At 44.1% G+C, this 26,948-nt stretch overlaps 1 protein-coding gene across 3 annotated transcripts; it reads left to right on the top strand.

The window, feature by feature from the left end:
- Window positions 1-560: 560 nt before the first annotated feature.
- Window positions 561-26,915, top strand: LOC142391770 (rho GTPase-activating protein 20-like). Of its 3 annotated transcripts, XM_075477827.1 has the most exons (19): window positions 561-606; window positions 1,082-1,376; window positions 2,809-2,956; window positions 3,759-3,843; window positions 6,766-6,851; window positions 9,363-9,536; window positions 9,628-9,777; window positions 11,452-11,493; window positions 11,588-11,672; window positions 11,786-11,863; window positions 13,907-13,973; window positions 14,173-14,376; window positions 14,458-14,630; window positions 15,563-15,727; window positions 18,326-18,438; window positions 18,533-18,725; window positions 20,219-20,333; window positions 21,140-21,888; window positions 25,420-26,915. In XM_075477827.1, the coding sequence occupies exons 4-19, from the start codon at window positions 3,793-3,795 to the stop codon at window positions 26,122-26,124; spliced, it is 3,150 nt and encodes a 1,049-aa protein (XP_075333942.1). In that variant the 5' UTR covers window positions 561-606; window positions 1,082-1,376; window positions 2,809-2,956; window positions 3,759-3,792; the 3' UTR covers window positions 26,125-26,915. The 3 variants fall into 3 exon arrangements, with proteins under 3 accessions (XP_075333942.1, XP_075333943.1, XP_075333941.1); XM_075477828.1 differs by lacking the exon at window positions 2,809-2,956; XM_075477826.1 differs by having other exon boundaries at window positions 2,809-3,843.
- The last annotated feature ends 33 nt before the right edge of the window (window positions 26,916-26,948 follow it).

The raw sequence follows: 26,948 nt of genomic DNA, 5'->3' as shown, positions 1-26,948 counted from the left end.
CTGGAACCTTTTTCAGCCCGATGAGCATCAACAACTCCATTTCTGCCCAGAAATCTCCTCCGTTTGAGTCATCACACACTTTCACAAAAACATGAGGTGTGCGATCCTTGTTCTCAAAGCTGATCGTCATCCCCTCAGTTAAACATGTGTCTGAGGCCTCCCAAAGAGGGCGAGATTTTCAATCATTTTGGCAAAATCGTAGCCATTACACCAGGGATGACTTTAGCAGGTTTTGTGCCATAAAAGTCAAAGCACACTGTTCCAGATCAAGCTGCAGGAGTTTGGGGACGAGTTATATGCTAAAGCTTTTGGGTGGAAGGAGAAATAAGCACGAGGAATAGTAAGTGTGCCTTAATGTTGATACATGAAGCTTAAATATATTTGAGTTGTACCAAACAGAAAGAAACTGAATCATTTAATGATCCAAGAAAACATTTTTATCTTTTTCTTTGCACAAATATTCCACAACATACATAAAACCATGAGATTGTTGAATGCTGCCTTGAGTTGTTTGTCTCGTGTTGAGGAGCATCTGCTGTAAGCTGTCATCTTCTGTGTTTCAGGTCCTGTTTGTGCTCTGCCTTCAGTAATGCAGCCAAGGAGCAGGTAAGTCTTCCATCTAAAATCACACACCCACAGATCAGACATGTTTGTTCTTTCGTTTTTTACCTTCATTTTACTGTCATGAGTCTCAGGACATGCCATAAAAATCAGTCTTACACACTCTTAAAGATCCTCTGCAGGGAAAGCTTTAGGTTTGAAAGAAATTAAGATGGAATAATGTGTCAGAACTTTGAAATGAAACAGAATATTGTGTTTTGGAAATCTCATAAACGAATATTTTATTCACAAAAGAACATCAAAAACATCAAATGTTTAAAGTGAGACATTTTAATTTTTTCATGATAAATATCCGCTCAACTTGAGTATGACGTCAGGTCCACGTTTCCCACTGTGTGACATTCCCTCTTCTTTTATCTGGAACCGAGGGGACCAGCTGCCGGACCTTTGGGAGAGGAACGTTGTCCCATTCCTGTCTGATGGAGCTGGATCTTCTTTGTTGTATATTGAATGTTTTCAGGTGGTGAAACATCTGAACTGCAGGCAGGTCGGTGCAGCAGCTGGACTCTTCTACCATGAAGCCGTGCTGCTGGAACAGATGCAGGATATGGTTTAACTCTGTCCTGCTGAAATATGCAAGGCCTTCCTGAAGAAGGAAGGGAGCAGATGTTGCCTTAAAACCTGAATATACCTTTCAGCATTGATGGAGCCTTTCCAGATGTGTGTGCCCCCCCCCCCCCCCCGCTGAAAGCTGATAACAAGCTGGATGCTCCCTTTCTAGATGACAGGATATTCAAAAACTCTGCCTCTCTAAGGTACTCTTTTTATACCCGATCATGTCACTGATCTGTTGTTAATTAACCTAATTAGTTACATGTTCCTCCAGCTGTTTTCTCTTATGACTTTTCCAGCCCAACTTTTCTGAGACATTCAAGACGAGCTCATATTATTCATTAAATGTTCAAACGTAGCACCTTCAACATTTCACATGTTCTCTCGTGAATAAAATGTTTATCAATGAGTTTTGAAAATCACTGCATTTTGTCTTTGTTAACATGTACACTGGGTCTCAACTCTTGTTTTTGGGTTGTGATGTTATTGATCCTTCTTTGAAGAGCTTTACTCTTCATTTATCATGAGTTATGTCATAGAATAACATCTGTATTCTCTGTGTGACTGTATGTGTCTGTGTTCTATTCAGAAAACGCTTTGTGGCTTCATTATTTATGGCCACATATTATGACATGGTTTTTGTTTTATTCCACATTTAAAACATTTTGACGTTAACAGATGAGTGAAGACTATTGATCAGTACCTGTCTGATATTTGTTTTCATCAAACTGTTGATGAAATCAAAGCCATATGCAGAGCTCTGCTTTTGCTTTGGAAGACCTCTTTGATGCCGTGTGTCAGAAGTGTGTTTGAGGTGGGAGTGTCGGGAACCGATGGGGGGTGGGGTGGGGGGGGGTGTTACTTTTCTTCGCCATGCCCAAGGCTGTTCATTATCAACAAGAGGTAATCATTGAAGTGATCCAGTTTTAACAGGGTTGATTGTGGCCAATTTGGGGAATGAACACTTTGCATTTCTTTTCTTCTCCTCGTGGCCTCGTTCTTCTTTAGCCCACTTTGTGACCCACTTATGTTTATGAAGGACAATCGATTTTAGGGCCGCTAGTTCATTTTTACTTTTTAATATTTGCCACATTTGAACAAAGCCGTCTTCGCATCGTTCGTCCGAGTATTCGCAAAGACACAGTTTGTAAAATCGAGCCAAAATCGGCAATATCCTGCCCAAGGAGACTTTGTCATATGAAAACTTAGGGAAAGTTAGGGATCATTCAGTACCCTTCCAGTTGAAGGGCGACCGCTCACAGCCATCCCCGTGTTTTAGACTTGATTGTGCTCTTCATTACAACCTTGTGGCCTAGTTGAAGTCAGTCCTATTCATGACTTGTTTCCCAGAGACTGTTGAATTTAATAATGATGCTTCAGACTGAGGGAGAGCCTGGAGCCACTTAACTGACAGCAAGCATCAGACTCTCACTATTAACCTATAATCTTATAACCTGTCTTATTAGATTTACATAACTTGTTTTAGTGTGGAAAATGTTCCCAGGAGCCCTTGTGGTTGGTTATCTTTGCTGTTTTTGACATGAAACTTACTTTCAAATTATTTTGAGTCATTGTACCTGAATAATAATCTCTGAAAATATTCAATATGCAGAAAAGTTACACTTCTTCCGACAGCTGAAGCTGGGCTGAAACTGGCTCATCAACAGGACAAAGATCCCAAACACAGCAGCAGATCTACAGCAGAATGTGTGAAGAAGAGAAGAATCGAGGTGTTGCACCGGTCCAGTCAGAGTCCAGACCTCAGCCTGCCTGAGATGCTGTGGTGGGACCTTCAGAGAGCTGATTTCTGTTTCCTTTTACACAGAATTATCTTAATTATCAAGAACAGAAGGACACAAATCCACATTTGGGAAATGTATCTTCATTTAAAGTGTTTTCAGAGAAAGTTACAATTTGTCTTGTTCTGAGGCCCAAACCCAGTGTTTCATATTGGGTTTCATCACACCTTTAAGACGACGTGAAAAGTCACTCTGATAAGTTTAATGATGATTGTTTCCTCTCCTGATGAAGAAGAATCTTATACTTTTAGCAGCTTAGTCTTCACATCATTCTAAACTATAGAAATGTGTAAAAAGAAACAACTGCTGCCATCTCAGTCTGTGCTCTTACGCACTTCTGGAAACATCCAGTTTTTACCCAATAATCTGACCTTCTTCATAGTTTGTTTTGGGGTAAATCTGATTGTCTGCTTCATGAATGGAACAGTTTAGTTAAAAATAGGAAGACCTTTTTTTTTTGCAGCGCGATGGCGCCGCCTCCGTTCTGTGCGTAAAGACGCATTAAGAAGTGGCACAGCATCAGATAATCCACAGGGGGTACTTTAGGTTACAGCTCAGCCTTTCATTGATGGCGAGGAGGAGCGGGGACTGAGCTGCGGCGTCAGCTGAGCTTGTTTTTGAAGTTCATCCGAATTATTCTCCGCACCGATCACGTTTATTCTTCACGCGCTCTGCCCGCAGAAGTTTTTAGCGACTTCTGCCGAGCTTATGTTGACATGTTTTGTGTCTTCCGGAGACGGAGGTTATTAATGGGATATCTCTCTCCCCTGCATCTCCCGAGGACAGCCGGACAGTGAGACGCAGGACGCGCTGAGGCTGAATGGACAACATGTCTCCGCAGCAGGACAGCGGGCAGCAGGAAAACAAGCGGGTATGTGTTTGTCTTCCATCCTCTATGTTCTGAGATCTCTCATTTTAGCTGTCGAAGAATAGACTTATCATTTGAAATATTCAGTCCTTTTTTGGGGGGGTTGGATTTATCTGAAGTGAAGTGCGCGCAACAGGCATCATTTTGACTCCAGAACCCGCACATGAATGGGTGCGTAAATGCGGCCCGGTCGGGTTCAGAGATCAGGGCTCTCATCCAGCTTCCGCGAAAAAAAGCTCAAACATCCTTTAATTCGTAAGGATGACTGGACACATTCAGTATAAATGATGTGAAGGATAATTTACCCGAATCAAACCGGCTTCAGTCTCATGTTTGTATTAAAAACGCAACAGTGGTGGAGGTTTGTTTCTGGATCAGAGCTAAGAGTCGGTTGCTTTAATAATGGGCTCATTGTGACTGTTTTTGGAGTAAAGGGTTTTAATCAGTTTGAGTTTTGGGTTGTTTTATCCTCCTTTAATGAATTAATGAGAAACAAAAACAACCAGCCCAAAACTTTTAATCTGTAGCTTTTCAAACTTTATTTGTTATAATGTTATGAATAATGAATAATTCATTTTTTAGAAATATCTGTTTATCGTTGTAGCTCAGTAGGTAAAAGTCAAACACACAGCAGCACTATTTGACTTGATTTTCCTTTAAATGCTAAGTAGGAGTGAGCAAACATGTTGAAATGTTCCATTAAATAGATGCATATGCTCCAAACACAACAATTACCACGAAATGTTTATTAAAAAGTTGATATTAACTTAATTCTAACTTTAAACATGTCTCAGAAACCTCAAATGTGATTCATTTCAAGTTCATTTGAAGGCAAAGACGTTTCAAACATTTGTTTGAACAGCCACAACAACAAAATGAGTGTTTTTTTTTTCTCACATGATTGTAGATCATCAACAATATTTTGATGATTTATGTTTGTTAACCATCGCAGAGGAAAACTGATGGATCAGTGATGAAAATGACGCTTCTGCGATCAAAGCATCCCGTTTATGGTGGCGTCAGAGCAGAGTTTCACATGTTGTGTCCCCAGGTTTGAATGTGTCAAATATACGTATGCATGAAAAAAAAATCAGCAGGTGTGGATCAAATTTGTGAGTTCAGATCAAGTTCTACGTGTTTGGAAACACAGAGGCCTTCTGTGTCTGCTTACAGAATGTAGATGGCGTGGAAAAGTCATCCAGCGGGCAGCTTGTTTTCAGCGAATAATTTTAGCGACTCCTCAAACTGAGCTGTGCTCTCAGGCTCACAGATTTGATCCACAATCATCAATTTGATCTGTGCTGGTATGTTTTATCCTCACATTCTCACATGCTCCAGTACGGAGCTCCAAACCCACGTCCCTATTGAGCTCCATAGTTCAGTAGGAGTGTCGTCCTTTCTGTTGAAGTTTAGAAATCCTTCATCAACTTCTTGTTTGTGTGAGAAACCCGCTGAGACGCTCCGCTTATACTCTGAGGACACGTCTGCCTACATATCAGCAGAGTTTCTTTGGGTTTTGAAGCAAACTTCACACCGTGCTTCAGAGAAGGGAAGCTGTATGAATGAGTAGTTTTATCTCTCCGTCTACAGACGGTCATTTTCCTAGTTTATTTTTAGGTCTGAAAGGTAACATTGTAATGTTGTGGCCCGAGTGTAAGGAATGTTTCACCAGCCTGCGACCAGGTTAAATCAATGATGGTACATTGTGAAATGTCAAAAATGCGTGGACTTGCATGTTGGTTGTAGGATGGAGGGAGACTGATGTTTTCACGAGCTCAGATATCCTTTCAGACTGAAAGCTTTTGGTCTGAGTGCAACAATCCTCAGAGGATGAGTCCACTGTGGTGATATTACAGTTTTATCCTGGAGCATGTGATTTGGCTAATGTCTAAATGGATTTCGGGTTTAGTTCAGAGCGGCTAGCATGGCCGTAGACTTAGAAATCTGAGAGTTTGGTTACATTAGAAAGTAGTTTGCTCACTGATACAAATGAGTTAGATAATCATGAGAATGTAAGAGGAAATATGTTAAAACCCTTAATACAACAACATTTAGCCATGTGAAGATGCAGCAGTGTTGTGAGTTGGTGAGTGCTGTAGTCCGCTGCTGTGTTCTTTCTTGTGCAGCCAGTCATCCTTTCCCTGATAGAAACCTCCGAGTTTGGTTTGATTTCCAGATTTGGCTTAATTTGCTTTAGTGGAGACTCTTCTGCTCGAAGACCAGACCCAGTGATTTCATAAGTTTAAATGTTGCACCTTTTGAAGAGTCACAAATAAGAATATGAGACAGTTGTATCTGTAAAATGTACCAAATCAGCTGTCCCAAAACACTCGGTGAACATAGTGACATTATGTGAACACCAGGAAGTGGGTTAATCTGACATACAATGAAAAAACTGCGGTTATGTAATGGTTGTTTGTCAATCTGCTTCACTGCTAAATCCTCCTACAATTAGATTAAATGAAACTTTAATGATCCTTAGGGGGAAACCAGGATAATCGGAAAATAAGACATTAATGTGGCTGCAGGCAGCAGCTGGAGGGCTTCTGCACAACGACAGCTGAGGATTTATGTGGTATTGAGGGGGCATATTTATGCTGATGTATTTCAACACACATGCACAAAATGTCGCATCCTAAACTCCCTTTCTGTGGAGTCGCTGCAGTGTGAGAGAGATGTGGCCTTCTGGCTAAACTTGCTGCTCTGTTTGAATGTTAGTGCTGCAGCATGTTGTCCTTGTCCTGTTGGAGTCAGAGCCGGCGCTGTGATGGATGTGTTGAACATTTCGATGCTTACGTAACACCTGAAGGGTTTTTCCACCTCTGCTAGTGAAAGTTTTGCAGAGCGGGCTGATCAAAGGTGATGTTTTGTAGTATTTTCATCATAAAAGCTGCGTCACCTTTCTTCTTTCTTTTTCTTTTTCAGCGCACGAAGTTTCAGAGTTACCGGCGTCAGTCTGCCCCATCGTTGGTCATCACCAAGGCTCTCACCAGGTCCAAGACTCTCTCCAGGTACAGTCAAGAGAACGAGCTCGACTTCACGCCTGGAGTTTAGGACTTTTGGTTTAGAAGAAGCAACAGAGAAGTTTCCTTGCGGGATAGGGATAGTTTTAGTTGTGTAGTTATTACCTTACCGGCAGCAGGCAGAGCTCTGTCTGATGTGACCAAGCTAACAGCGACTGAGAGCGGGGACAAAACAATCTAAAGCAACTCAAACCTGAGAAATTCTCTCATCAGAACTGCTGCCTTCGACAGGGAACGGACTAACTACTCGTACGCAAGTCACACAACCACATTTAAAGAAGAAATAACACAAATTTAATCCTGCGAGCAGATGAGATTTAAGTGTCAGTAAAGGTGAGCAGCAACACTCAGAAGGGCATGTTGGTCAGTTAAAACCCTTTCAGACCCACACAAACCCGGATCAGGTCTTCCACAACGGTCACACAGGTCAGGCCGCTCTCTCGCCACACTCACACACGTGCACAGACTCACACACGTGCACAGACTCACACACGTGCACAGACTCCCTCACGCGCCTGGGGCACAACCCTGAGCGAGGTGTTGTATCCACTCCAACAGATAATCCTCCTTTTGTCAGACTTATCGGAGGATCAGGCATCTATTAATAGTTTGTCTCTGAACATACGGACAAGGAAAGTGAAGATTAAGTAACCTTGTTAAAAAGCTCCTCTGGAGGGAGGGGCACACTTAACACTGAACAACATGAAGCAACCAGCCACCAGGACGCTCCAGCCCGCGTCACTTCATACGATATTCCAGAACAGAAGCTGTGCAGAATCATGGATTTGCCTAAAATTGATCCAGAGTCCCGTTTAGGAACCTAAAAAACAACTTACTTTCACTTAGATTTAGCCAAATTTCCACCAACTAAACCCCCCACTGACAGGAAGAGTTTTTATAAATACACTTATCTTCAAAACTGACATGAGAAAACTCTAATTTCACTAGAACCAGGCGGTGGTTAGCTTAGCTTAGCTTAACCAAAAGGCTGGAAACGGCATCCAGAGGACACAAAAGTGGCACTAATCAACGCTTTGTGTATGGTTTACTTCATCTTTCCAAACACAGAAGAAGAATTGAAGGTTTATGAGGAGTTTGGGACTATTTCTTGGCAGGATGAAGCGAACTTGCTGGAGCCTTGTTGAGTGGAATGTGTTAATAGGCACCGATATGGATCAGTCAGCCTTAATGCTGCCATTTTTCTTCCAGTGAACATGAGAGACTCCAAACTAGCTCCCTTTGTTTTGGACTTGGTAAACCATGGAGGTTTTCCTGTTTTGGTGACTTCTCCGGCCTTGAAGGGAATGTCAGCCCAAACAGAATTACACGTCCTTCTTCCTTTCCACCGTTTTAGAGGTTATGGTTTGTTTTTAAAACCAGACGTAACTCGTCTTCTAATTTGTTTGAACTCTTTGTGGAAAATGACGGATAATACGAACATATTACTTCATTCTCACAAGTGTTTCTCATTATTCCAAATCATTAAACAAACGAAGCAGCCAGTCCATCTCAGCTCCTTTTCAGCCACCTGCAGCAGTAAAGATTTTGTGTGGTGAACATTTCTTCTGTTAGTTCTTAAAGTGCATTTTCCTGATTATACCTAAAGTCATGTGAAAGTTAAACTGATCAAAACAAATCCTCTGGTCCGTATCAGGTCTTAAAATGAGGAAAATACAACCTGAGATGAACAACTACCTGTAACATATTAAAGTTTAAGCTTCAGCTGTCGGACAGACGGCCTCACATCTGACTGTAGAACACTTTGGTATCCAGAGGAAAAAAAAAAGCATCTTTATTTATACAGCGCATTTCATACCACAGGCAACTCAATGTGCTTTACATAAAGACAAGGCATTTAAAAGAACAGCATAAAGCAGCAATTTAAAGAGAAAAAAAATAGAATAAAAATTAAAAACACAGTTAAAAGCAATCAAAGAAGAGGGGAAAAAGAAAGATATAAACTCAACCATAAGCACACCGAAAGAGAAATGTTTTTAACCTGGATTTAAAAGTGCTCACAGTTGATATTTACTTGATATTTACATCGTTCTCCTTATAAAGCCGAAAGGCCGGACCAATGAGTTAGCTGCTGCTCAGCATTACCAGTCAGTCTAAAGCAGTTACTGCATCAGTGAACAGATCAGACGTTCTTTCATACACTACAAGTGGTTGCATGAGTCTTATCAAAGTGCATTGATTTTGTACGACCTTACAGGTGTTTGGAAGCTTATTTCTTGTTTGCTCTGTTACATAACTCCGGTTGGTGGTTCCCAGCCTTTAGAGCATAAGAACGCTCACTTTCACATGGCTGCCAGTTCTTCACACTCAGAAATTGAAACGTCAACCTAACTGGGTTATCTGCTCTTCTTCAGTGATGTTTTACAGCCCCGAACGGAAAGAAAAGCTCCCGCTGTGAATGGTTTATGGACAGAGCGGCTTAAGAAAAGGGTTTTATTGGGAAATGTGGTCTGAGATGGAGCGTGTTTGTTTCCATTCCAGGGAGAGCTTCCTGGTTCCTGTGTGTCCGGACACCTGTCCGTTGGTCCAGTCCTTCCTGAGCGGCTCCGACAGGTTGTTTCTTCTTCATGGGCACGCTCAGTTGAAGACGGGGATGCAGACCCAGGACAGACACCTCTTCCTGTTCAGTGACATTTTGGTGATCGCCAAAGCAAAGTAAGCACGGACGTGTTTCGCCGGTGTTTCGGCTCCTCTTGTCCTGCGTGTGTGGCTGAGATCGGCGTGTTTGTGGGCTTTCCGTTTCCAGGTCGGCCAACCACTTCAAGCAGAAGGCCCAGGTGTGTGTGTGTGACATGTGGACGGCGGGCTGCATGGACGAGGTGTGCGAGGGAAGCACAAACCCGGAGCGCAGCTTCGTCATGGGCTGGCCCATCTGGAACTGCGTCGCAATGTTTAGGTAGCACACACTCAGACTCAAGTTCGTGACCCTCACACACACATAGTGGAATGTTCTTAGTGGGTAAACACAGATTATACGTCTGGATGATCACATAAACACTAAACACTCCACTTATTTATTCTATCTGATGTGTAGGATGACTTTATTGAACATTTCTAAGCAGTGTTTAGAAGAGCTGGACTCATTTGGATTGAATGTGTTCACGCGGCCGGGAACATCTCTGCGCTGCCTTACGTCACAACCTGGAACCGTGTTTATGCCTCAACAGAAAATATGCCGGTGATGCTGTAAATCTGACCTTAAATGTCAAAGACGCAGAAAACAGACAGGACGAAGCACAAGCACCTAAAGAACCGCCCCTTCACATCACTGTGGCTAAAAGCTAAAAACATTTCAGCGTATCACCGAAAGGAGACGCATTCTGTTCTGGTCCTGGGAGGAAGGCGTTCTGAACCTTCTGAATCCGTCCTTTTCTCATGCAAATGTACATTTGGATGCAAGTTGTACTAAATGACCCTTGAAACATGTTATTACCATGTGACACAGCATACAGTAAATACTCTAAGAGCTCAGACCACATACCAAACTGTAAATAACTTTACTGACAGGTTTACTCTCGCATACTTACATTTCCCTTGTCTACAGGTCGACCACAAACAGTTGGTACTGATACCTTTTTTGGGCACAGTCCAGCTATGAGTGTTGCATTGAACTGGCCAGATGTTAAAATCACCTAATAATTCCTCTGTTTTATGTTGGCTTCATAAACACGGGCTTCACCTCGGTCCATTCCTAAGTTTTTACAGATTAGTGTTGTTAATGAAAATGCTAACAAGAAGCTACATTTCTGAGTCAGGATATAAAACATTAGACAAAGTCCTGAGTAAACTGTAAACTGTACCACGGGTAGTGAAGATTTGCTGTTAACAGCAAAGCAAAAATAAGAGGAAAATAATTCCAAATTCCTACCTCTGAGGTACAAGCAAATGCAGCCTGATGTGAAGATGAAAAAGTTTGATAATTCTCCTCCGAAGTGAAAGTATAACAGCCTCAAACAAACTGTCAGAGACATAATATGTCCCCTATAAAGTTGATAAATATAGTACGCAGTTAGAAAATAAAGCCTTTAAATGTTGAGCTGAAGCCTGAACTGCTGTTTGAGACTCACTTCCAGATATGGGTCAGGGTCTTTACGCTCTGCTGGTGATGGAGACCCGGTTTGTTTGTCTGGGTGGAGAAAAAAGCTCTTAAAATGGAGCAGAATGTTCAACACGTACCAAACTGAAAAGGATTGTTTTCTTTTTCCTTTTTATAAATGAGACCCGAAGCTGACTTCAGCCTCACGCTTTTTTATGATCCGTCCTCTCCAGGGTTTTTGGTAAATGTGATTGTTTAAGGTTTAATCTAAAACTTTAGTTGTCTTCTAAGTGCACGTGGTTCAGAAACTGTCCCGTCAGAGTTTCTCTTAAAGAGGGAAAACCCTGCTGAGTGTCACAGGAAGCTACGCAAACCATCCAGCAGCTCTAAAAAGAGATTTCCCAGAAAGTAAAGGATACTTCCTGAAAACTTGCAGAATATAAACTGGGTGTAGCGCACTGATCCACACAAACACACCCAGGTTCTAAAGTGTCGTGTTTTCATGTTTTTTATGACTGTCGTGCTTCCTCTCAGCTCATCAGAACAGAAGGAGAGGTGGCTCTCACTCCTCAAGAGGTAAACTTCCTCCATGTGTCAACAGAAAGTACATTTACTGTGTGTGTGTGTTAATATCTTACAAATGGGGCTTTGTCTTTGCTTTTGTCTGCAGTCGGATAAAAGAAGAAAAAGAGAAAGGGGAGCCTAAAACCATCCCTCTGAGAGTGTACGGGAAGGGGATCAATACCTTTGCTGTTGTGAGTTTCTGTTGATGTTCCAGGAGCCTGAAGCAGGCATGTGTGGTGAAGTGACGGTGGCTGATCTGCTCTCAATGTTTTCTTGTGTGTTTGCTGCCTTCTAATCCGATTAGACCAAGACGCTACCAGTCAGCAACTCGGATTCAGCCAATGAGGTGATCCGACTGGCCTTGCAGCAGTTTGGCATCATAGTGAGTAAACAGAAAGTTTCTCCAGACTTGTTACGGGGTGAAAATCCTACAGCTCCCTTTAAGAAAATTCGGTTTGTTTGGGTCTTTAAAAAGGAAATAAAACTGTCTCGGGGTCCGGTGGAAGAGTGACGACCTGTCATCTGTTCCTGAGCTCTTTGACCGTGTGGAAAACCGCGCTGCAGTGAGAATCCGACCACTGAGCTGCGATGCATGTCTGCCGCACTGAAACCAGACGCTCAATAAATCTTCCACAAAAAGGGCTTTAGATGCTTCGTCCTTTGCAACTTTATCACGTTGTTGTTATTAATATTTTAGAGTTGTTACGGGCTACTGGTACACATCACTGTGAATACGACTGGATGGAAATAATCAAGCGTCACTTTGGAAGTTGTGGGACAGAATAAAGGATGCTCCAGTGTTTCCGGTGCTAGAGGAGATGATTATTAAAGCATTGGAGCTGCTTTTCTTATCCCAGACAATAAGTAATAAATGTGTGGAATTAAAAAAAGAAGGAAAAAACCCCACAAACTTAAACTGAAATAACAGAACAAGAGGCTTTAAGGATCAAATAGTTTTAAATCTTAATAAGCCAGAGGGAGAGCTGCAGCCTGTTTTCGGATGATTGTCCATAAAGACTTTTTTTAAATATTAAATATCTGGCCAAGACAATCGGATTGTTCATCATGTCACATTTAAAGTCGGCGTAATACTAAAAGCTATATCATTACTACAGAGAGGAAGCTGCATTACAATTCTGGATGACGGCCAGAATTGTGGAAACTCCTTCCAAAATATCAGTTGTTTCAATCTCTAAAACAACTGTCGAGCTGTCAGCTGGTAGCTACAGTGTTGTACGTATCGTATTGAACATTTTCATACAATAATCAGTTATTTGATTCTGTTTTATGAATCACAGATTTTTCTCCACAGAACAGAGATTAACAGAGATTAACTCGTTTGCATTACATATTCCAAACAGGGCTTTGGTGTGAAGTGTAGTTTTGCCCGAGTTTTCGGCTCAAAGGGACTTGTTCATGAAAAGTAACACGGTGCATTGATTGGAAAGTCAGACCAATAAAAGTGTCGCTTCGTGCTACTTTCATGAAAACACTGACAGATTTTGACGATATTTCCGTAAACTGTCTGGTTTACGCAGAAAAGTTCAAGCTCAAATTTGTGCAGAGGAGCAGTTAACCAACGTCCGGAGCGTCTGCAAAGCCTCTCACTGAATTGTCCTTCTGATAAGTTCTGGACAGAGACGACACAGAGCTGATGAGTCACTGGTTGCTATGGTGAGGGGCATCGCACAGATTCAGACGAGGAAAACAGCTGCAAACCAAAAGCTTCTGAATGAAAACTGTAAGCCGCTGCACTCTGTGGCACTTTGAGAGTTTCAGCAATGACGGCTGCTGAAAGAAGACAAAAATGCCTTTGTTTTGGTATATTAACTCTGAATGTATAGGAGAAATTTTGGGCATGAAAGTAGTTTAAAACCAAAAGCTTTAAGTACTATCCAGGGGCAAAACCTACTGATTTAGATGATGTGACATCACAGGACTCTAACCTGAAGATTCCTATTAGAAAACATGTTAAAACTCTATAAACTGTAACCATAAAATAAGTGAAAAAACTGAATGAACTGATCAAAATTCAACATTCCTCATCAAACTGTCATGCTTCCTACTTTTAATTACGTGTTAGCTGCGGTTTAAGTTAGCCCACAGAGCTAAAAGTGCTCATTTAATCAATAAAAAACATATCTGTGGTCGGCTTTAGTCACGTAAACATGTAGGTCTGTGTTGAGATTTATCGGCGCAGCTCAAACTGGAGGCACACATGTTCAACAGTTTCTCCACCAGCAGCACAGACGTCCACAAAGGCCCGAGTTTTCTCCGGAGCCCCGCGGTGGTAAATCCGCCCAACGGCACAAACAGCATGTGAAAACCCAGAGAGAATATATTCTTTGTCACACCTCAGCATCCTGAAAGGTTTCTGTCTTTGTGTGTGTGTGTTTGGTTGTTCCGACTCTTTGTTTCTGCTCAGGGAAACATCAAAGACTTCCAGCTGTGGGTCATCTCCAAGAGGGACAACACGCCCTATCCTCTCATTGGTGAGCTTAGCATTGCTGATGGTGGCTTTCAGGTGAAGTTTTCTCCTGAATTAGCGTTAGCATCCAGACCCTGTCGGGTTTAACCCTCCAAGCTTTAACACATGGGGGTGAGATGTTTGTCAGGCACACTGGTGCCTTTGATTCTCAGAGAAGAGTGTGACTCAGCTCCAGGGAGGTGATGATGTTGATGTTTTCTCAGGTCATGAGTTCCCCTTCAGTATCCAGATGATTCATGTGAGAAACTCTGCGGCTCAGGGAGGCGGAGGCAGGGACGCCGCTGCTCCACCTGCGGAGCGACAGAAGGCCATGCAGGTGGAGCAGCTGCAGGTGTACAAGCAGTGTCAGTTCATCCTGAAGCCCCGGCCCGCCGAGCCGCCGCCGCAGCCGCAGCATCTACCTGCAGGTGAGAGGTCGCCTTCTGCCTCCTGCAGGTGTAAAAATTATCTCAGGTGGAGCTTCTACTCCCATGTCTGTCTCCCTTCAGATTTCTCTCGGAAGCCGTTCAAAAGGAGGCGCTCGCTCATCACCTGGGCCTTCTGGCGAGGCTCATCGTCTCACCTGAACGAGCTGTCGCTCGCTGGAGCTGCTCGAGGCTGCTTGTTCGGTCAGCCGCTCGGCTCCATATGTGTGGAGGACGCTCTGCCGAAGCCAGTCATGGTCAGTCGACACGCTGACCCCAACAAGTGTTGATTAAAGGGGTAGTTCGCCTCTTTTGACATGAAGCTGTATGACATCCCATATTAGCAACATCATTTATGAACATATTCTTACCCCCTGCTGCGTCCTGTGAGCAGAGTTCCAGCCTCGTTTTGGCGTTGATGAAAGTAGTTCCGGCTAGTTGGCTGGGGTTTAAAAAATAAAGCATTTTGCTTCTCAAAACAATATGCGTTCAACAGAGTAATACATTTGCATCACAAAATCATTAGCCAGAAAAAGTCAGACCTCACAATCTCTTGGCCCTATTTTCTCTCTTCCTTCATATCACTACGGGCTTTGTAGACCGAAGTGCAGACTGAGCAGTCCCCTGCTTTTGAGCAGCAAACACCGTAACAGGTGCAGCTATCGCTAGGTGGCTGAACGCATTGATATGAAGGGAGAGAAAATAGCACCAAGTGATTGTGAGGTCTGACTTTTTTTCCTGGAGAACGATTTTGTGATGCAAATGTATTACTCTTTTGAACGCATATTGTTTTGAGAAGCAAAACGCTTTATTTTTTAAACCCCAGCCAACTAGCCGGACTACCTTCGTCAACACCAAAACGAAGCTGGAAAATGTTCATAAATGATGTTGCTAATATGGGATGTCATACAGCTTCATGTCTAAAGAGGCGAACTATCCCTTTAACATCTCCACACTGCTTCAAATCAAATAAAATTTATTTGTAGCACATTTCATGTACAAAACAATTCAAAGTGCTTTACATAAAATAAAAGCATTGCAGCAGGGAGTGGAAGAAGCATTAAAAATACATAAAAGAATATAAAGAGAAACAAATAAAATAATTTTGTTCAGTTCAGTCTGCTTCTTTACAGCCCCAGTGAAAATGATCTAATATTCCAGTTAAAGGTGACCCCCCTCTCCTCTCCAGGACATGCTCATGTTTCTGTACCACGAGGGTTCATGGACGCGGGGGATCTTCCGCCGCCCGGCGGGGGCCCGCGCCGTTAGGGAGCTGCGGGACTCTTTAGACTCCGGAGAGTTCCACCTTCCTCTCACACGAGACCACGTCTTCATCATAGCCGGAGTCTTTAAGGTACAGCGTGTGTTTATCTAGATGCTTTATTGACCCACATCTGTAAGCACATTAATCTGCCTTTTCCCTGCTCTGCAGCTCAGTTAGCAGGACAAGCTGTTCACAGCAGAGGAGCCCAAATAGGCTTGTTAATGTAATCGGGATTATCAGCTCTTATTATCTGGAGGGATAACAGCTTCTGTGCACGAGTGCTTAAACTATGTCTTTACGCTGCAGCACCAGAGACTTCTCATCGGTTTGATTATTTATCTTCATCAAGTTGGTTTTGGTTGTAAAAGGTCAGCCACAACATGAGAAACTCATGTGGGTGCCACTCACAGCCTGAACATCTCCGACTTCTTAAGGTCTGAGACCTGTGAACCTGGTCCTGAGGGACCACTGAGGTGAGTTGCACCCATTAAAGTGTATCGTGAAGCGCTGGGACCACTGATGAATGGCAGTGGTCCCAGCATTGAGCCCTGAGGCAGTCCCACACTAATAGGTCTAAATAACTTTTAACATTGTAGGATTCACTGTGTCACAAGCTCCATGTAAACCTAGAAAAAGGGCTGCAACGTGTTGCTTGTTGTCCAAGGATTCTATTAATTCATTCTTAGGCCAGAGATACACTTGTTTTTGATTATGGATACACGTGTTTATGCCGGCTGCCTCTTTGTTTGGAGCATCCCTTGTGCGCATCCTCAACAATTAGCGCTACGCGCTTGCAATTTTCTGCGCCTGCAAAGGTAATTTTGTGTAAAAAGGGTAAAAAAAAAAAAAAGGGTGTAAATTTCAGTCTATTAACCTGGTAGCTGCATCTACCCAAAATTTACTTAACCCGTTAGCCGTTTAGCGGAAACTGCGACTGAAATCCAGACTCGTCAGACCAGGCAGCGTTTGTCCAACCTTCTACTGCCCAGCTCTGGTGAGCCTGAGTGAATTGTAGTCTCAGTTTCCTGTTGTTACCTGTTGTTGACAGGAGCCCATCTTCTTCCACGTGCTGTGCGTTCAGATGTGGTATTCAGCCCGTCTGGCACCAACAACCAGGCCATGTTCAAAGTCACTTCAATCCCATTTCATCCCCATTCTGATGCTCATTCTTAGGCCAGAAATATACTTGCTTTTGATTATGGATACACGTGTTTATCCCGGCTGCCTCTTTTGTTTGGAGCATCCCTTGTGTGCATCCACAACAATTAGCGGTACACGTTGTAATTTTCTGCGCCTGCAAAGCTCATTTTACCTTAAAAAGGGCAAAAAGGGAGTAAATTTCAGTTATTTTAATTAACCCGGTAGCTGCATCTACCTAAAAAAAAATTCCGCCACTAAATCGACTGCGACTGAAATCCAGACTCGTCAGACCAGGCAGCGTTTGTCCAACCTTCTACTGCCCAGCTCTGGTGAGCCTGAGTGAATTGTATTCTCAGTTTCCTGTTGTCAGCTGACAGGAGCGGCCCCCGGGGTGGTCTCCTGCTGCTGCAGCCCATCTTTTTCAGGGTTCAGATGTGGTATTCAGCCCGTCTGGCACCAACAACCAGGCCACGTTCAAATTCACTGAAATCCCGTTCCTTCTCCATCCTGATGCTCGGGTTGAACTTCAGCGAGTTGTCTCGACCACCTCTAAATGCATTGAGTTGCGGCCATGCGATCAGCTGTTTGTGTTAAAGAGCAATTGAACAGGTGCACCTGGGCGGCGGGTGATGAAGGCTGTGGCTTCCCAAATGCTATGCTGGGAATTTTGCAAATTATATATATGTGCGCAAGTTATATAGCCTATAATATCGTGTGTGGGTGCTGTGGCTGCATCAGGTCAGGTGATAATACAACAGTGTCGTAACCGACCTGGCCCGAGGTGATCCGGGTAATGGGCTGTAAACATCCGGCTTTTTCAACCGCGCTATTTTGGAAAAAGCACAAAATGGATGTACAAACTTTTTTCAAGGCAAAGAAAAAACAAAGAAGTAATTCAGAGGCTGTCAGCAGCAACGAGCCCCGGGCACCGGAGAAGCTGCAACCTGTGCCCCGCCTCTGAGGAACGATGAGCCGGGAGAAATCCCAAAACAAAATTCGGGAAACAGTTTAGTTTCTTTTCCTCCGACTTCTTTAAAAAGTAGTTTTCTAGAATACAGCAAAGAAGCAGATGCTGTGCTCCGGTTCCCCTGCAGACATTTCCAGTGCAACAGTGGCTGTCAGGATCCTGCTTTTACGAGCAATGGAGTACGAGATTGGAACAATATTTCAGTCAAGTTACAGAAACTGTAACAGTCAGGACACTCGTTAATCTTGGAAATTAATTCCACACCGTCACCGTCATGGCCTCCTTTCTGATTTTGAAATAGAATCCTTGTGTTGTTGTTATTAATTATGCTAAATAACTCATTTTTACGCCATTTTTGGTTAAAACAGAAGCCAAATGTCGGTCTCACCCGCCGCCTGTGGTGACCGCAGCAGATCTGTTAAATCCTCTGAGCTGTGGTGGTGGTGGTGGGGGGGTGGGGGGGGTGCTTTGAAGCATTCATTCTGTTTGTAATGAAACTAAATTATTTAATATTGCATGTATAATGTCTAAACCACTGATATGAGTCTGTGTTAAAGCAGATTCTACTTTGAATGATGCAGGACTTCCTGCGCAGCATCCCAGGCAGCCTGTTGGGCTGTGACCAGTATGAAGAATGGACGGATGTGCTGGAGGAAGAAGAGGAGGAGGAAGAGCAGGTGGAAGACTTACAGAGGTAACAAACACATGCTCTGTGCTGCTGCCGCAGCATCTTTTTTTATGACACGAGTTCCCAGAGACAGCTCAACAGCAAGGTTCTGTAATTGCAGGATGATCCGTCGACTGGCCAAAGAGAACGTCCTGCTGCTGCGCTACCTGTTGGCCATGCTGCACGGTATCCAGGGCAACGCTCAAGAGAACCAGATGACAACCTTTAACCTATCGGTGTGCATCGCTCCCAGCTTGCTTTGGCCTCCCGGGGCGCCTTGTAGCCCTGAGGTGGAGGGAGAAGGAACTAAAAAGGTAGAGTGCCTCAGTTGGCCGTTAAATACTCGCTGCTTTTTACAGTACACTCTCAGAAAATAAAGTACAGAATTGTACCTTTAGGGGTACGATGGCTTGACACTGGGGCAGTACCCTTGGAAGGTATAGTTTTGTACCCTTGTGGTTTGTACCTTACAGAGACCAATCTTGTACCTCTGGTGGCAATTTTGTACCCTTATACTGAAGTAGCCTAACACAGACTGTCTATTGTACCCCAGCATGTAGAAAAAAAAGGTACATATATGTACATTTTACCACTTGAGTACATATGTGTACATTTTACCACTTGAGTACATATGTGTACCTTTTACCACTTGAGTACATATGTGTACCTTTTACCACTTGAGTACATATGTGTACCTTTTACCACTTGAATACATATGTGTACCTTTTGGACCCTCAAAAATGTACATATAGGTACCTTTAGGTCCAATAATTAACCCTAGGGGGTAAATTAGTATAGATTGTACCTCAGGGGACAAAAAAGGACTCGTACTGTACCCCTATTTCTGAGAGTGTAAAAGGCACCAGCGTTAACGGTTTATGTTTTTTTGGTGAAACATAGATTTCACAACTAATGCGTAGTGGAATTTGACCCAGATTTCAAAGTCGTTTGCTCCTGCAGTGACCTTCACGTGTAGGATTGTTGCACTGGAGCAACATCATTGAATAAATCCGTCTAAACACAGCAACACGAACAAAGAAAGGGAGTCCAGACGTTTCCAATGCAGACTGGGACAGCATTGAGCCCTCAGACAGTCCCACACTAATAGGTCTAAATAACTTTTAACATTGTAGGATTCACTGTGTCACAAGCTTCATGTAAACCTAGAAAAAGGGCTGCAACGTGTTGCTTGCTGTCCAAGGATTCTATTCATTCATTCTTAGGCCAGAAATATACTTGCTTTTGATTATGGATGCACGTGTTTATCCCGGCTGCCTCTTTGTTTGGAGCATCTCTTGTGCGCATCCTCAACAATTAGCGCTACGCGCTTGCAAAGCTCATTTTGCGTAAAAAAGGTGAATTTGAGGGTAATAGATTTTAGGCGAAACATAGATTTCACATCTAATGCGTAGTGGAATTTGACCCAGATTTCAAAGTCGTTTGCTCCTGCAGTGACCTTCACGTGTAGGATTGTTGCACTGGAGCAACATCATTAAATAAATCCGTCTGAACACAGCAACACGAACAAAGAAAGGGAGTCCAGACGTTTCCATTGCAGACTGGGACAGATCAGCCTCCTTTATCGGGTTTATAAACCCATGTTGAGCTGGCAGCCGTGGTGTCGCAACACCTCGAAACCAGAACCAGCTTTTCTCAGTGGAATCTTAGAGCATTTTGACTTTTGAAATGTGGTGCGAGGAACAGAACAAATTCCTGAGAAATGTTTCAGAAAACATTAAGCTTCTTAACGGCAAAAAGCTGCTCAGACACGAGGCTGAAAGGCTGATGTTTCTGCTCTGCGCTGCAGGTTTGTGAGTTGGTGAAGTTCATGATCGAACGCTGTCAGCAGATTATCGGGGAGGAGCCCTCCTCCCTGTTTGGAGGGCCGCCGCAGAGACGCAACAGCGAGGAGATGGGCTCAGGTACAGAAACATGCCGGCGTGAGACGTTCGTCTCAACTCCGTACAGGTCGGAAAAAGTCTCATGCATTCACCGTTAGAATTATTCCAGTTTTTATGAGCCTGGAGCGGTAAAATATGACCCAAATGCCCCCTAATGAGGTTAGCTCCTATTTAGAGTGTCGTAAAATATTTTTATTAAGTCAGAGAAGAGACAAAAGAGGCATTTAGGTTATAAAAGTTGTATTAAAAGGGAAAGAAGAAGGAAGAACACAAAACATGTGGGTAAGCTTTAGCTGACAGTTTGGGCCTGAATAATGAGCTAAAACTCAGGTGATTAAATAAGCCAATAGTTGAGGTAGAAATGATTGGTTTGCTTGGTTTTTGGAATTATTCAACGTGAATAGATGGATTTATGCGTTTCCATTTACTTTAAAGAACCAGGAAGTAGTCTGGCCCGACTGGTATATTGATGTAGGTTCCTGATATTAAATGCACGTTTTCTTTTATGTTGCCAACAGCGTTGATTCGAAAACTTGTTCCTCATAAATCCTATATTTAATTTCATCTTTTTAGTGCAGATAAACATGTTTCTGTTGGCTTCTTAATTTATTCCCTCTGCTCAGAAGATTCTGATCCTAAATTCATTATTTACTGTAGTTGCTGAACAAGGAGTCGGCTGTTTAGGAACCAATTCACCGCTGTGTTGACGGTAAATCAGACTGAAAGAGCCAGTTCTAAGCTCAACTAAAAGGGTTTATTGCCGGAACCTTTAACTGTTGAAATTGAGCCGTTACTCTTTATTAAATCGGTGTCATTTCTGTCCTCAGAGTCGTGGGTTTACCCTCTGACAGACTCGTCCTACGACAGTCTGGAAAACGAGCTGGACGACAGCAGCGGCGGCTCACCGAGCTTCTGCAGCAGAGCGCCGTTTCAGCCCAAACCGGGCAGCCTGGAGTCCATCCTCACATTCAGCGACTACGACCAAGACACCGAAGCGGATGTGCTCCCCAGGGAGGGCGGACCGTCTGCGGACGTGTCGCCCACCCTGGCCTCCCTGACCCTGGAGGATCGGCGCACGCGGCGGCGGCGGCGCTCGGAGCCGGCTGTGGCTTACTCTGCAAAGCTTTGCCCGCACCTTTCAGGCAGCACAGACGGTCTCACGGGCGAAGATGAAGATGAGGAAGAGCTTTCCAAGAGGCCCAGCAGCCACACCGTCAAGCGCACACACTCCCGAGGCCGGAGCAGAAGGGGAGGAGCCGAACCTGGGTCAAAGGAAAGGTCGGCGGCTCTGGAGGCCAGCTCGTCCAGCCTGTCGTCCACCCCCGCCTCCCCTGCACCCACCCGCTCCTCCCTCGACTCTCTGGACTCCCTCGGCGGAGAGCGAACCGGAACCACCAGGCGGACGACCAGAACGCACCCGCCCACCTCCACCCCCGCTCAGATATGTCCGAAGGACAACCCCCCAAAGGAAGCGCTCAGCTGGGGGTCGTTGAAAGGCTGCATGGTCCTCCACCCAAACTCCTGGCTGAAGAGGGACCGAAGGCTGTCGCTGACGCAACAAGACGAGGAGACGGGGGTGAGTGGAATCTATTATACGGCTCTAAATCCTTCTCAATGTGGTGACAAAGGTGTCCATCGTGGGTTCAAGGTGGGGCCAAATGTTACTCGGCCAGTTTTGATTGTCCTCATTCCTGCTGCTTTGCTCTCACCGACGTCTTTTACTGTGTCAGCAGCAGCTGGTCGGTACGGGAGAAGGATCCAGATGTGGACTGAAAGCGTGTCTCACGGTCCATGTAAGTGCAGCTGCATGCACTGCACAGACGTAACCTTTAAGTTACTTTAATGGTGATTTCATTAGAGCTGGTTTTCAGTCAGAATAAAGTGTGAATGAGAGCAGCTTTAATGGAGATTCAGCTGTAATAACATGCACTTTTCTGTTTTTATAAAGAGTTGGAGCGTGTACAGATGTGTCCACATGCAGGAGGGATTATCTGGGTGTGTTAGACCGGCTTTGATCTGGTCTGATGTGGGCACGGTTACCTGAGAGTAGAAAAACAATATAAATTTATTTAATCTGAACTGACACACCCAGATGATCCGTTTGGACTGAATCCCTCCTGCACGTTTACACTCAACTACACTTAAACTGGCCTTGGATCGGCCTACATGCTCCAAACATGAGCAGCAGACAGCTGAATCTCCAATAAAGCTGCTCTCATTCACATATTTTTGTCAGACGGCTAAACCTGACTTAAAATCAGCTCATTAAGTCTCAGCTGACAGTCACTTAAAGCATTTCCAGGCTGTCACTGTTAAAAATCACCATTAAACGGACTTAAAGGGATAGTTTGCCTCTTTTGACATGAAGCTGTATGACATCCCATATAAGCAACATCATTTATGAACATTTTCTTACCCCCTGCTGCGTCCTGTGAGCCGAGTTCCAGCCGAGTTTTGGCGTTGACGAAGGTAGTCCAGCTAGTTGGCTGGGGCCACAAAAATAAAGCGTTTTGCTTCTCAAAACAATATGTGTTCAAAAGAGTAATACATTTGCATCACAAAATCGTCCATACAGAAAAAGTCAGACCTCTCAATCGCTTGGCGCTATTTTCTCTCCCTTCGTATCACTGCCTGCTGCCGCCTGCCGACAGCCGCGCCTGTTACGGTGTTTGCTGCTCAGTCTACACAGCAGGCAGTGATACGAAGGGAGAGAAAATAGTGCCAAGCGCAAAACGCTTTATTTTTTAAACCCCAGCCAACTAGCCGGACTACCGTCATCAACACCAAAACTCGGCTGGAACTCGGCTCACAGGACGCAGCAGGGGGTAAGAAAATGTTCATAAATGATGTTGCTAATATGGGATGTCATACAGCTTCATGTCAAAAGAGGCGAACTATCCCTTTACGACGTCTCTGCGCTGAGTTCAGCTGTACTTTCGTGGACCGAGAGCTCCCGCAGCGCCGTGGTGACGCACACGCTTCAATCCACATCTGGATTCTTCTCCTGTACCGACCATCTTGCTGATGACACAATAAAAGACGTCGGTCAGCAGGAATGAGGACACTTTGTGCTGCAGCTGGATGGAGGAGTAAGATTTGGCCCCACCTTGAACACCTGAGGGGCGACATCAAAGTTCATCCAACGACAGCTGATTTCTGCACAGACTTTGCCTTTAAGTTACTTAAACGGAGATTTTTGTCTTTGTTTGGTTATAAATTCAGGATTTTATTAGTCTGGAGCTGCTTTCTGTGACCGTCAGTGTGACACGTAGTCTGAATGAGCTGATTTTCAGTCACATTTAGCCGTCTGACAGAAAAATATGTGAATGAGAGCAGCTTTATTGGAAATAATTGACTTTTTACAAAAAGATGGAACTTTGGAGCATCTCGATCCATTTGAGTGTAAACATGCAGGAGGGATTCAGTCCAAACGGATCTGGCTTTGATTTTATTCAGATTAACTAAATCTATATTTTTCTACTCTCAGGTGACCGTGCCCATTGTCGGGCATGTCTACATGAGACTAGATCAAAGCCGGTCTAACACACCCAGATAATGTGGCTGAGGTTTAAATCCCTCCTGCATGTGGACACTCAACAAGCTTCAAGTGGTTTTCGTGACTCCAAAGTAGATACTTGTAGTAAAAAGAGTAAATTATTTCCAATAAAGCTGCTCTCATTCCCATATTTTTCTGTTTTGTCAGATGACTGAAAATCAGCTCGTGGTCAGTTAAAGCGTTTAGAGCAGAGCGCTCTAATAAAACCGATTTCAAACGTAATCTCATCTGATAAAATCACCGTTTGGGGAACTTAAACATGACGCCTGCAGGGAATTCAGCTGGACTTACATGAACCCTGAACAGGCCAAAGCAGCGCGGCGTCCGTCAAACTTCAGCCAGTAACTCACCACCTCCTGAATCATCTACTGCCTTGGTTACTCGCTCCCTGTTTAAGTTGGTCTTCTTCTCCATTTAGCAGGAGTTTGTGCTGCTGCCACCTACTGTTAATCTGGTTGTTACTGCAGTTTGTGGCTCCCACTGAACCTGAAACAGATTACCACTAAAGGTCTTTCTTTCAGAGGACTTCCTGGTGAAATAAATAAATAAAAATGATACATCTTTCACTTAGTGGTGTGTGTGTGTCTCTCTTTAATAACTTGTGTACATGTAAAAAATAAACATTTTACTGTGTGTTTAACTTCTCACTAGATTCTAATAGTAGGGTTGGAGCCTCTATAATTAAGCTAAGTTTTACTTTTATCTAAGGAAGCTGATGATGGTCGTTACACAAAACCATCACATCAGTTTTTAATGGTAACTAAACTAGAACTGTCACAGATGGTCAGACCAAACCTCCACAAAATGAAGAGGTAACTTTCTGTATTGGAATAAATGAAGGGAGTCATTACTACTCTGCCAGAAAATTAGATAATCTGGTTTTGTCCTTTATATGAGACACGCGTCACCAAGTGAAATGATGTAGTTCTATCCTCTCACCAGGAAGTCCAACTGCTTCTGGTTTAAGGTGGGAGCCACAGACTGCAGTACCAGAGGAGTCAACAGTAGGTGGCAGCAGCGCGCAGCACAACCTGCTGCTAAATAAAACAAACTCACAGATTTAATCCTTTTTCATGCTGGAAACCAAAGCAGATGGTTCAGGGGGTCGCTAACCTCTCCCTGAAGGGGCACCAGAGTGGAGAAGATGGTCGTCAACGTCTCCAACGTACATCCACGATAATAGATAATCCTATCGGTAGATGCGTTAAGACACATGAATATAAAATGTATACATTTATAAAATGTATTCACAGGCTGTTAGACCGCCAAGTGTCTGGAAGAATAGCTGTAAGTCATGACTTACCACCTCTGAACTACAAAGCAGCCTGAGCTAATCTTCCAGACACTCGCAGATGCTTTCGGGGCCCTTTTCAAAGTTTTTAACCAACGGAACTGAAACTTCACGTAGTCACAAGGTTTGATCCCACAGCCTCAGAACTCGAGAGCGTCCGTCTAACAGCCTGAGCGGTTTACTTCACTACCTGACACTAAACCTGAGGTGCTGAGGGTCAAGAATGAAGGTCTCACTGATGCGTTTGTTTCTGCAAACAGGGAGGGGCCGCCGATAAGTCACTCACAGCAGGGAAGCCTGAGAAAGGAGCCCAAAAGCAGAAGCCCAAAACATCCCGCCGAGGCTCAAGAGATGCAGGAGACAGAGGGAGGCCACACCAGGAGCCGTCTTACCCCCGTCTAAGCCCTCCTGCATTCCACCACTCAACAGGGAGCCTCCAGTTTTCCAAATCTTCGTGGATCCAGTCGTCAGAGTCTCCGCTGACAGCGCAGATCAGCGATCAGACAGACCAGAGGTGTGCAGCAGCCGAGCTGAAGCAGCCGTCTCCTGCTCTGTTTTACAAGCACAGCGGGCCGTCTCTGTCCCTGTTCCGACGGCACAAGACTCACTGTGAGGACGAGTGCAACGGCCGGCTCCATCAGCGCCGAGGCTCCGAACCAGGGAGGCAGGTTGCGGATCGAGCCGCCACCTTCACCCGAGCGAGGCTGCCCAGCGACCCGGGAACGAAGGCGTCCGAGGCGGTTCCACAGGGAGGGGTGCCGGAGGCCCGTTTCTGCCTCTCCCCCTGCGCCACCAAAGCAGTGCGGGACTACTTCTCCTGCCACCCAAGCAGCAATCCCCAGAGCAGCCAGCAGGTGGCGCTCGCCGTGGTGGAGAGTCGCAGGGAGTGGCTGAAGAGATGCAGCGACCCCACGCTGGAGCCTGATTTTGATCAGCTTCTGTTTGCTGAAGAGTCTTATGTCTGATTGTGACTGTAACCTGGAAAGAAATGAGGTTGGAGACATAATACTAAGCACTTAAATGCACAACTTTGTTCTCTTTAAGGGTAAATAGTTTCATTTGACTCCGAGGCTTCGGTCCATCCGCTGTTGATGAATATCGTTTGCTAAATTAAAGCAAACCGGCTGTTTTTTTAAGAAATGGAAAACTAAGTTTCAGTTTTTGCTTAGTGCTTTAATGCCTTTTTTTTGTTGTTGCTTAAAACGTCCTTGAGGCTGGATTTACACAGGAAATAAGATTGTTTTGGTTCATGTCAGGATTATTACTTGTATTTACAAAAGGAAAGACCTGCCAATTTAAAACTACCTGCTGTTGCCTTCTTTTTATAAACGAGTAGACCTTTGATCGGTTTGCCTCAGAGTACACTGGTCCCCTGATTTATAGTTGAACATATTGAGCCCGTTGCCTGCAGCACAGAACACAGCAGCACACACAACTTTACAGTTATTTATGGTTAAATAGTGTAAATGCAGCCGGAGTGCTCTCACATCCTAATGAATGTAGTTTTTATTCAGAACCATCACTTCCTGTTAGACTTTAAAGTGTTCATTTTCCAGCCATCATCCTTGCTTTGTATTTGTTGCCAACAATGCAGTTTTCACATAAGCCTGTGTTGATTTGAATTAACCGCATGATTTATATTTAATGCAGCTTCAACCTCTGAAATAGGCCTGTTGCTTCCTCGCCGTGTACGCCGCGTCGAGCTTTGAAATTTGCATTAAAATAATTAAAACGTCCTCCAGCTGATTTGTCCTTTTGTTTGGAAACCTTAAGTTGTGACACATTTACT

The sequence above is a fragment of the Odontesthes bonariensis genome, chromosome 11 (genome assembly GCF_027942865.1).
Source record: "Odontesthes bonariensis isolate fOdoBon6 chromosome 11, fOdoBon6.hap1, whole genome shotgun sequence".
NCBI classification, from domain to species: domain Eukaryota; kingdom Metazoa; phylum Chordata; class Actinopteri; order Atheriniformes; family Atherinopsidae; genus Odontesthes; species Odontesthes bonariensis.
Note: the sequence above shows the minus strand (reverse complement) of the source record. Positions and strands in the feature narration are given on the sequence as shown.

What these genes read in the sequence shown, in the direction of transcription:
- LOC142391770 (XM_075477828.1), top strand. Translation starts at nt 3,793, where the DNA reads ATGGACAACATGTCTCCGCAGCAGGACAGCGGGCAGCAGGAAAACAAG. An exon ending in TTGGTGATCGCCAAAGCAAA is followed by an intron (nt 9,537 to 9,627) that starts GTAAGCACGGAC and finishes TTCCGTTTCCAG; the next exon opens with GTCGGCCAACCACTTCAAGC. An exon ending in TGCAGCAGTTTGGCATCATA is followed by an intron (nt 11,864 to 13,906) that starts GTGAGTAAACAG and finishes GTTTCTGCTCAG; the next exon opens with GGAAACATCAAAGACTTCCA.